Genomic DNA, 11,693 nt, shown 5'->3' with positions numbered 1-11,693 from the left:
GCTGTGATTACGGACATAGAAAATTGCAGGTAATACTTAAAATTTGATTGCAAGTTAACACATTTCTGGATATAAAATTAATATAAAAATGCAGTCTTGGCTCTATATATCAGTAATGAATTGGTATTAAAGTCTCAAAACTAATGTAAAGATATATAGCTAAAAGTACCTATTAGGAAGGTTGTGTAAGGTCTGCAGAGACACTGCTAAATGCACATCCACTGCAGTTCATAATGCCCAGATATGAAAACAGCAGAACTGCCCATCCACAGATGGAGAGATAGAGAGAATGTGGTGTGTACACACAGGTGTGTATGCACAATGGAATTTCATTGAAGTGTGAAGGGTAAAATTAGGTCATTTTCAGGAAAATAGATGGGACCGGAAACACTCATGTTAAAACAAATAAACCAGACTCAGAAAGACAAATCCCACACACTTTCTTTTATATACACACCCAGGGCAATTTTTAGGGAGATGGGGAGATACTAGGAAGGGCAAAGAAGAGGAGAAAGTGGGGGTGAATGAAGAAATCTCATTCACGGAGAGAATGATGCATTGGAACCTGTCTTTGCGCGCTAAAAGTTAATTAAAAATGGGTGAGATTTCTATGCCTTGAAGAACAAAGCATCATGAGGAAATTTAAAAGTCTAAGCTTCATGCTGGGAAACACACCTTTCGTGGGCTGGAAAATTCAACAGTGCAGAGATGTCAGATCGCCTCAAATTAATATGTAGATTTGCTATAATGCATATTAAATAGCAGGTGTTTCAGTAGAACTAGACAAATTGACTCTAATTTGTTAAGCAATGCAAATGGTCAAACCTCTCTATGACACTTTTGGAGAGAAACAGGGTAGGAAGGACCCCTCTCTGGACATAAAGAACATGTAAGCTCCTGTGGTGGAGGGAGGCATTGTCAGAACGAGACTCTTACGCGATTGGTTGGAATGGGGTGTTCCTAATCCAGATGTTGCACCTATGAATACTTATTTTAGTTATTTATTGTTATTTTTGAATACTTGTGTTGATAACACAGAGAACCCTGCAGAGGTCCAGGCAAAGGGGTCTTTTCAATTGAATGGTCCTGGACCATTGGGTCTGTTGTACATTCATACAGGTAAAAAAATATAATACTGAAGCCATTAGCAAAAGTCAACTCTAGGTGAACTGATCGACACGAATCTGCTATGTAAAATAACTAGACTTCTTAGAACAAGGGGAGCCTCATAGTCTTGAAGTGGCCCAAGAGTTCACTCACAGCCACAGGGAACCCTGTATCCACGTGGGGAAACTGATCAGCAAAGTGATATTAACATTAAGAACTTGTGTTCAGCCAGGCTGTGGTGGTGCACACCTTTAATCCCCACCACTTGGGAGGCAGAGACAGAGGCAGGCAGATCTCTGTGAGTTCAAGGCCAGCCTGGTCTACAGAGCAAGTTCCAGGACAGCCAGAATTACACAGAGAAACTCTGTCTTGAGAAGCTAAACACTACGACAAAAACAAAAGAATTTGTGCTCAGCAAGAGACCATTTTGGCAGTTGGAAGGGAACTAATGAATAGGAGACTGTATTTGTGGCTCATGTATGTGCAAAAGCTTCCTCCTAGGCAGCTACAAACTCCAAGAAGCCTAAAGTGGGTAAGAAAGAGATGAACCAGCGGCACGGGGCCGTTCTGCTTCCCAGGCGTGTTATCTCTGCCTAGGGAGAGCTGTGTCACCCAGTAGTCACCAGAGGAAGGACATTCCAACTCCCCCGTGATGCTGGCTCCCACTCCAAGGTAGAGACAATGAAAGCAGCTGGCCATGCTAAGTGTGAGAGTGTGAGGATGATGCGGAACTGAGTCTGTCCGTGCTGATGGGGAAAATGAACAGCCATGGCAATAAGCCACAGTGCAGCTGGCCACCTTGGGGGATGCTATGCCAGGAGAACAGCAGCCCTTCTACACATGTGTACACGGAGAGGTTCCCATCTACGCATGTGTACACGGAGAGGTTCTCACACAAGCGACCACACTAACATCACACACAGGGCCCCAAACTAAGGGCAAAGACAGATTCTCCTTAGTTGTGAAATAAAAAGTCGAAACGCAGTGCCGACACAGCAATCCTGTTCCATGATGACAGGGAAAGCTTGCCGCGGAAAGCTGAAGAGACTCAGGTACAATGCATGTAAGAAGAAACCTGGCCGAGGAGTGCATGTGCTCACATCTATGTGAAGTTCAAAACCAGGTGAGACCCTTCTGGGCTGCCCTCTCAGGAAGGGATAGACAGCGTCGGAAGGGGCCGATCTGCCTGGTTCACAGGGAAGTACTTTTCTGTATTGGTCCCCATTCACGAAACACAAGAGCACTTACCCCCTCTAAGGTATTTGCATTTTGGTTAAAGATTATGGGAAAGTTTCTCTTTCAAAAGAACAGTGACATTTCAGGCGGATGAGGGAATGGTATTAATCAGATTGTCAAAGAGCTGTCATCTCTCATTAACCTATTATCAGTCATCGATCTCTCATCTATCTATCTATCTATCTATCTATCTATCTATCTATCTATCTATCTATCTATCTATTATCTACTTACAACCATATATAAACCAACCAACCAACCAATCAAAAATCTAGTATCATATAAGTACCTAGGGAGTTTATTGGTAACAGTAGAGTTATGTACATTAATTTGTATACTGTTTATCCAGTGTTGAAGGTGTGCTCGTCCTACCTCTGGAGACATACCAGCAACACGGTCATAATCTTTCTTTTCTGATTCTCTCCTTCCAGCACAGCTCAGAGAGCACAGAGACCAGATCCTTGGACTTCATGTCCAGAGGCTGCAAAGACTGAAAAAACACAGGCTTATGTAACAGAGTTGGTGGGTGGGGCATGACCTGCAAGCTGGTAGGTTTTGAGTTAGAAGCCAGCAGAATCCTTGTGGAGGCAGGGACAGCCCATCTTTCCCGGTAGCCTCCTGGGGCACAGGGCACAGCCTAGCCCAGGTGGCTGTGTGGATAGCTAGTAAAGATCAAAGACAAACGGTACCTCTGCTGTCTGGGATAAAGGCAACCTCAGCCTAGAGAGGGTTCTGGCTCTAACATTAAAGTTCAGGCTTATATAAAACAGGATACCCAGAGAACCATGTGCCCTGTGGGAGTGGACGCTCAATTCGCCAGTTGTTCTTGTTCTTCCAGAATGTTGTGTCTTGGCCTTTCAAATGGAAACCCAGGCATGCTGGTCTATCTTCTGGGTGCACAACACCACTACGCATCTCCAGAATGGCCCAAGGTCTGTCCTGGCTGAGGTCCTGTAGAAATCTTATCCTCAGAATAACAGGAACTCAGGTGCTGAAGGAGCTGTCTGGAATCTCCCTAGGTCTTTCATGAAAGAAGCAGGAAACAAGGCCCCAGGCCATGCAAAGCTCCACCTCTGCCTACAGCTGGCCCATCAGACTTGCACCCCCGCCCCCAGGCTTCTTTGGCCCTATGCCTAGTGGAGACACCCTCACAATGTGACCCCTATCCATGGTGTTCTCCTGGGGAGCAGCTGTAGAACCACTTGTGAATGAGGTCCAGCTGGGAATTGTGGTTCCTGCTGCAGCTGGGGTGTCCTTTAACTCCCATGAGGAGCAGCAGGAAGAGGATGTTTACACAGAGCGTAGTGGGTAAACAGTCAACATCATCTGAGCACCTGCCTGAGTGTCTTCCGCATTTGCTGTGCTGGTTTGGTCCCTGCCATAGCTCCCGGATGTGGCCTGAAGGCCCAGGGTTGTGCAGGCCAGGGCACCTGCCATCGACCCTCTGAGGAGGTGGGGGACTCAGGGCTGAGTGTGTGCATGTGTGTAAACCTGTGCATATGTGAGTGTATATGGTTGTACGTCTAATCTGTGTCTATGCATTTATGTTTTTATATGCATCTCTGTGCACATCTGTAGTGGTGGTATGTTCATATGTATGAGCATTCTGTGTACATGTGCCTACCCGGGTATGTGTGTGCATTTGACATAGTTTGTATGTGTGCATGTGAGTTTATGAATGTCACATGTGGTCATGCATGTAATCTGCATGCAAGCATGCAAGTGTTTGGTCTGCTGTTTGCATATGTGTCTGTACGTATGGGTGTGTTTGTATGTGTGTGACTGTACTGATGTAAGTTGGACTCAGCCCTGTCCCACTTGGCCCAGAGTAGAGAAGCATGAACCTCCTCATAGGCTGCTGTCTAGTCTAACTTTCTGTCAGGCTGGGACTTGAGAAGAGGAGGGGACAAGGCTCTAGAGACGAGGGCTGGATCCCTGCATCCCATGGGTTTCCTAGGTGACACAGAGCTATGGATTCAGGAGAGCCTGACTCACACACCTCATCAGGCTCCGACAGCTGATGATTCCTGAGGGCTGAAGCCAGTGGCAGGGACCGTGACCTCTCACACCAGCTCCCAGGGTGGCCCAGAGATGTACCCTCATCCACACAGTGTTTTATGAACATTCGTGACCACTGAACCACCCAGCAACTTCCTGAGCATCACCTAGAAGCTAGCTGAGCTGCAACTGAGACTCTACGGAAACAGGATCGCTAAGGGACCTATGTTAGCAAGTGAAAACCCCTGAGAAGAGTTGTTTCAGGTGCCCTGCAGGCTTTGGCTCAGGGTCAGCAGGGTTTTCCAAATCTTGCCCAGACAGGTGGTAGCTGGTTGCAGATCCTTCTGTTTTTTTCTAACATCATTCCTGCATCCCTCACAATAAACTCTTAGGGTTTCAGGGACATCGGGAGCTACCTTCCTCAGTGGCTTAGGTACCACAGTGATGACAAATAGCACAGCTGGGGTACAGCTACCCTATGATCACCTGCCGCGGGCTTGCCTTGGCCGCACATGCCGACAGGTGCAGAGGAAAAGCCTTAAAGAGCAGATCCTTCTGCATTAGATTTCCGACCAGAGGGGCTTGTCAAAGGATGGGTGGTCTCTGGTGAATTTGGTGAGGAATGCTGGGATGCCAGGCAATGGTTTGGGAACCGGGATCTATCTCTTCACAAGTGCAGGCTGGGTGCGGAACCACCAGAGAACTCTAATTCCACACTAATCAGATGCCACACCATAGAATGCCCCCTTAATGAGGGTTAATGCCATTAATTACTGCCCCCTCCACTTAGGAGCATGCTCAAGAGGAGCTAATTGCCACATAACGGCCTAGGCAGAACTGAGGCCACGGCAGAACTGCAGAAGAGAACATCTCCTCTTCTCACGCACCCCTCCATCCTGCCTGCACAAGCTAGGCCTTAAGTGTGATTTCAGGCAAGCCCATCAAGTTTGACAGTTGCAGCTGCTTTGTGGAGTAGGGCGGGTCAGACTTAACCCAGAGCCTGAGTGACAGGACTCTCCTATGTGCCCCTAACTCTTGCTAAGGGGCACGGCCCGGAATCCGAAGAACGCATCCATGACTGGGTCCAGAGTTTCTCTGGGACAGCTGCTGTGCTTTCGGGCGTGCACAGAGCATGTCTGAGACTTGCGAGTCAGTGAGGGTCTCTGTGTCTCCTTGTTTGTGCTGTCCGCCACATACAGATGCAGGCTGGGACATGTGTGGCTGATTGGATAACTAGTCTTCTGTGAGCCATGGGCCATGCTGCTGGGTCCTGGAGAACTTGGATATTCAGCCTGGCCTGTTGCTGGGAGATGTGGCTGCCCTCCTGTATCCAAAACTGTTAGATGAGGTATCCTTAGCACCGAAATGACATCACCCCTTCTGTAACTAATGTTACAAGTAATGTAAATGACATGACTCCTTTCTGTAACTAATCCATCAATGTTATTTCAATGTGTCTCCCACCAAATAGCCTGCTATACTCTGACAAAGTTTAAATTTCAATGTTGGACCCCTTAATGCATCTATCTTCAATTGTTTTTATTTATCTCTTTAAAGTGCCCCATTTGGGTTTATTTTATTTGCACTTACTCTATTTTTATTTTTTAAAAAGGATTTATTATTTTTAATCATGTGTATGCACGTGCTCCTGTGTAGGTATGTATACGTTAGCACGGGTGCCCTCAGAGGCCAGAGAAGGTATTGGATTCCCTGGAGTTGGGGTTCCCTGAAGTTGGAGTTACAGACAGTTGTGAGCTTTGCCATATGAGTGCTGGGAACCTAACCCAGGGCTTCTGCAAATGCAATATACTCTCTTAACCATCTTTTCATTACCTAGCCCATTTTTATGTTGTGGTTTCTGCCTAGTCTTTGGCCTGCAGAGGTCAGATGGCTTCTAGGAGCCAGCTGTCTCAGTGCTGTGGTCCAAACATCAGAGAGGGCCGCCGTACTTCCTGAGCCTCATCTACACGCGGCAGACTCCACAGAGAAGACCTGGCTCAGCTCCGACAATCCAATTACTGAGTCGGTTCAAGGGCAACAGCTTTATTTCATTATGTGATATTTATTACTACAGCAAATAATTAATTTATTAAAATATGTGCAATAAAATATACAGTGCATATGGGTTAATAAACAGCTAGTATTGACAACACAATGATGGTGCTCTCGTCACAGGAGAGACCTCTGAAACATGTTGTAATCTTGGAGCTAATACTGACAGGTGTGTGCGCTGGGGAGAGTGCGGGTCATGTGGAAAGCAAACTTAAATTATACATACTTCGCAGGGGTTAAGGAACAGTGGCAAGCAGTAGAAATGGCTGTAAAGGACATCTTCCTTAGTGTCCAGACTCCTAAAGGGTGGCTGAACAAGCACAGTGGTTAGCGGGCAGTGGCTGGGAATGGTTGCTTGCATCTTAGCTTCTCCTTGGGCATCCCCGGTGGGCAGGGGTGAGCCTCTCCCCGATGAGCTGGGGCCGTCACCATCTCAAAGACGCTCAGGGTGGCTCCTGAGGAAGAAACTACTTCTTCTTTTTCCCCTTTTTCCCTTTCTTTTTGCCTTTATCCTTCTCCTTCTCTTTGATGCCGCCGCCGATCGTTAGTGACAAGATTCGCTTCTTCCCGAGAGGGGTTTTGGCATACCAGTTCTGAAATGAGAAGATGTTGTGGAAATGATTGGATGTGAAAATACCAAGGTAATCCTGGTGGTAAAGATGTATCGGCTAAGAAGGGGACAGTAAGTGGCCGTTAGGCACTGGGCATTTGGCGTGTGTTCAGTACAAACGCCTCATTGAATTTCTAGCTTGGGTTTCTGTGACTTGAAACTTCTCCTCAGGTTGTGCTAGAGAACCACACAGCAACCTCCAGACACAGTCCTTCCTAATTAAGACTGCCCCGGGGATGCGGCTTTCCTGGTAATGCGGTTGTTACCTCACATGTGGTCAGCTATTAGTAGCTCAATTGGTAGACGTGTAAGACCACAGGGGGCCACTCAGCATCCTCTGAGGGAGATGTGGAAAACATGGCACTGATGATGTTTTATTTACAACCCAAGAAACCTTTCAATGTACAACCTTACAGATAATTTCAGAAAATGATTATACTGGATGCTATTTATCCATTTTCTTACAATTCAGTTAAAAAAAGATTTCTTTCTCCCTCCTTTGCTTCCTTTCTCTCTCTCTTGTGTGTGTGTGCGCGCGCGCGTGTGTGTGTGTGTATGTGTGTGTGCGCGCGCGCGCGCGTGTGTGTGTGTGTGTATCTGTGTGTGTGTGTGTGTGTGCGCGTGTCCACATGTGTGCAGGTACCTGCAGAAGGCAGAAGAGGGCACTAGATCCCCTGGAGCTGGAACAATAGCAGTTGTACATCACCTGGTGTGGATTCCGGGAACCGAACTAGGGTCTTCTAGAAGAGCAATAAGCACTCTCCTGAATGCAATGCTTCTCTCTCTAGCCCAGTTTACAATTGTACAATTGTACAGCCCCTTGACATATGTGCCCTTAGCAACAGCACACAAAAAGTGAATTCCTTCTGGTTACATGACACGGATCCACTTGCTGTTGCCTTTTGTGAGTGGGAGACTGTTTCAGTCATCTGTCTCAAATTTGTTTTCTCCTGTCACTTAGATGCTAGTTTAGCTGGATATAAATATTAGTTAGATGATCATTTTCCCTCAACACTCTGAACATATAAGTTACTGATTTCTGGCATCTTCTGCTGTCAAAGAGATGTTTGATCACACATGTTGTTTCTTTGGGGGGCAGTCTGAGAGCTTTTAAGTGGAGTTTGTTATCTTTTCTTAGACTTCTAAGAATTGAGAAAATGCACTCACTCCATTTGTCTAGCTGTCTACCTGGAGTTTATTTTTAATCTGATACCTCAAGTTTTTAATTTGGGAAAATTCTCTGCCAGTCTCACTTTAGACGTGTGTTCTTTTCTTCTGAGAATTCTGGTAATTGAAGGTCAATTCCTTTGGACGTGTAGATTGCCATTCCAGTTTTCTAACTTTATGTGTTTTGTTCATCTGTGATCCTCTGTAGCGGAACTCCCCAGGACCACTTCCCAGTTCTGTGATTCGCTCTTTGACCTTCCTTACCTAGTCCGGAGTTCACACTTGCCTTAGTTTTTGCCATTGAATTAACTACCGTATTTTTTCACTTATAAACTTTGTTTTGTGGTTTTAAAAGATAATGACCTCTTATTATTTAATTTTTTTGTTTTAAAAGTGCATTTCTATGGAAGTCATTTTTCCTTATTTTCTTGAACATGTAATTATATGTATTCAAGCCATTTTTTCATATTATTCTTTTTAAAATTTTTAATGCTTTTTTGAGATTGTAATATAATTACGCCATTTATCTCTTCCATTTGCTCTCTCCAAGTCTTCCTATATACACCTCTCCTTGTTCTCTTTCAATGTCATTGCCTCTTTTCTCATTAACTATTGTTACATGAACACTATATTTTCTGCAATGTTTTCCTCTTCTAATTTTTACATTAATTTTAATGGTCTGTGGTTCCCTGACCATCTGCAGGCTAGGTTTAGTGTCTATGTCTAGCCAACAAATAGCATATTCACTGAATGTTTACTTTAATGTCTGTTAAATTTTTTTCAGTATCAGATTTTCTGTTTGGTTCTTTTTCTTTAGTGTATGTGTTGTCCCCTTGCAATATTTCTGGCTTTTTGTAATTTGATCATACTTAATATGTAGTGTCCCTCAGAATGTTCTGTAAGTTCTTAGTGGTCCCAGTTCGGTACTGGTATGCCATGTCATTTCCTTCTGGGTAAGAATGCTTTTTATTATGAATTTTTTCATCAGGAGTCATGTTTCTTTTTTTTTAATTTATTTATTTATTGTGTATACAACATTCTGCCTCCATGTATGCCCACACACTAGAAGAGGGCACCAGATCTCATTACAGATGGTTGCGAGCCACCATGTGGTTGCTGGGAATTGAACTCATGACCTCTGGAAGAGCAGCCAGTGCTCTTAACCACTGAGCCATCTCTCCAGCCCCAGGAGTCATGTTTCTTGTAGGAATCAGATGTCCCTTGACTTGGATGCACTTCTACATAGAGTGTTTTTTCTCCTTGTTTTTCATAATGATTTCAGGGGTTTTAATGGTCATACAATTATGATCATTAAATACAAATATTTTTAAAACATGTTAGCACTTCAAGTTGAGATTCTGGTGCCCTAATATGAATCCTTCATGGACAATGTGCAGGCAAGCTGTTTAGTATTATATGGAACATTTTTTATTAAACAATCCCTGATTGTGGCCTGAAAGCATCCCAATTCTATTCAGGGCCCATTTTGCCATTACTTGGGACCAAGGTTCCCACATATGTGTACCTTATGCTCCCAGGACTCAGCTAAATGCATTATCCCAGAGGCTAGTACCTGTCTGAGAGTTCCCCAAGGACCCTTTCCTCCTTGTCTTAGCCTTGGTCCCGCTTTTAGAACTTCAGTGCTGACTTCTTTCTTCTTTGGTTTAGAGTCCTGCTAAGGAACTTGAGCTTGGAGTGAGCCATGAATCATGGCTCTGCTGCTCTTGGCTGAGTGACTGTACAGTTACCCGTTTTTTGTATTGCTTTCCTTTTTTTCTCTGGTGTTTTGGCAAATTACTCAAATCTGTATTCAAAAACAGCACATTTAGGACTTCACAGTCCTGGAAATGGTATTACTGACCTAGGTCAAGTCATCAGTAGGACTGTGCACCTCTCTGGAGGCCCCAGAAGAGAGACTGTTCTCTTGCCTTCTGCAGCTTCTGCTTTTCCCCAGACCCCTGCTCTTCTGTCTGTGGTTCCCCATCCATCCACAGGCTAGTGACACAGTGAGTATCCCTCCAACTGCCCCATCTCTCTCCCGACCTCCTCTTCTCTCAGGATTTCACTGAACTTACTGGAACAGGCCAGGCTGGTCTGAGGATCTTAGGGTCAGCCAACAGCAAACTTACTCTCCCTTTGCCTTGTAAGGTCTGTGTACCAAGCTCTGCGTACCCACTGTGGTGGTTTGAAGGAAAATGGCCCCCAAAGGGAGTGGCACTATAAGGAGGTGTGACTTTGTTGAAGTAGGCGTGTCCTTGTTGGAGAACGTGAGCCACTGTGGGGGTGGGCTTTGAGGTCTCTATCACTTGAGCTTTGCACAGCGTAACATGCAGTCAACTTCCTGTTGCCTGCAAGATGTGGAACTCTCAGCTCCCTCTCCAGCACCATGTCTGCCTGCATGCCACCATGTTGCACGTGCTGACAATGAACTGAACCTCTGAACTGTAAGCCATCCAGTTAAATGTTGTCCTTTCTAAGAGTTTCTGCAGTCAGGGTGTCTCTTCACTGCCATAGATGCCCTAAGACACTCACCATACTTCTTATAGATCAGGCTGTTTTACCTATAAAATAAAAGGTTATGAGGTCTAAATGATTATACCATCTATAGATTTATACACTTTCTCTGCCACATCCAGGGAACAGGACAGAATGTTCTGGAGGAGCTGTGAGCTCAGTAGATACATTCTCAGAAGCACAGTCAGGGAAAACTTATGGGTCTGATTGTGCACCATGTCAGCAATGGTCATCACAGTATCCAGGAGTGTGATGACATCATCCCATCTGTTCCATAAATGTGTCACTGGCAAATCTATCGAACATCTAGTTGGGGCTAGGCACTGTGCCTGCTGCTACACTAATGATTAGGGAATAGGCTAATGGTGGGAAAATGATGCTGTTTCTTTAGAAATGAACGGAATGACTAAACCCACCCAGAATGGAGGCAAGAGGCATATGCGTTTGTGCCCACAGTCACAGTCCTGAAACACACAGCACAGGCAAAACTCCTAGAGATCAATTTGCAAAGCTAAAACACCAGCTTCAAGTTTTAATATGATAAATTACATTCCTCAAAACAAGGTGGAAAGCCAGTGTTTTAGAAAGGGGTAAAAAAGCAGAATTCCAGAAAAGATTATATCTCTGGGAGATGATGATCTGTTAACTAATACAGTTAGTGCATCAGAATGTTCAGCAGTTAACAGGACAGCATAAAAAACTCCAGTGCTCAACAAACTGGCTGCAGTTGGAGGTTTTTTCTTTCCCAGTTTTGCAAGAGCTGGGGTCCATAAAACATAGCAATAGGCCAAATCCCGTCTGTTGTCTGTCTTGCAAAGAGCGTTTTATTGGGACACAGCCATCATCATCTATGTACACACTGGGTAAGAGGCTCTTGTGTTATGATTCACAGGTGGCCCAGGCAGCAACAGCAAGGCTGTCAAAGCCTCATGTTCTCTCTGGGTCTTTTCTTTTCCTTCCTTCCTTCCTTCCTTCCTTCCTTCCTTCCTTCCTCCCTTCCTCCCTTCCT

At 45.0% G+C, this 11,693-nt stretch overlaps 1 protein-coding gene across 1 annotated transcript in view; it reads right to left on the bottom strand.

The window, feature by feature from the left end:
* Window positions 1-6,382: 6,382 nt before the first annotated feature.
* Iqca1 (IQ motif containing with AAA domain 1) overlaps window positions 6,383-11,693 on the bottom strand; it is a 126,948-nt gene continuing 121,637 nt past the window's right edge. The window contains exon 19 of the mRNA XM_026786043.1: window positions 6,383-6,986. Coding sequence (XP_026641844.1) covers window positions 6,861-6,986 — 126 coding nt within the window. The 3' untranslated portion in view covers window positions 6,383-6,860. The remainder of the gene's footprint in view (window positions 6,987-11,693) is intronic.

The sequence above is a fragment of the Microtus ochrogaster genome, linkage group LG4 (assembly GCF_000317375.1).
Source record: "Microtus ochrogaster isolate Prairie Vole_2 linkage group LG4, MicOch1.0, whole genome shotgun sequence".
NCBI classification, from domain to species: Eukaryota; Metazoa; Chordata; class Mammalia; order Rodentia; family Cricetidae; genus Microtus; species Microtus ochrogaster.
This window is presented reverse-complemented; position numbering and strand designations above follow the sequence as displayed.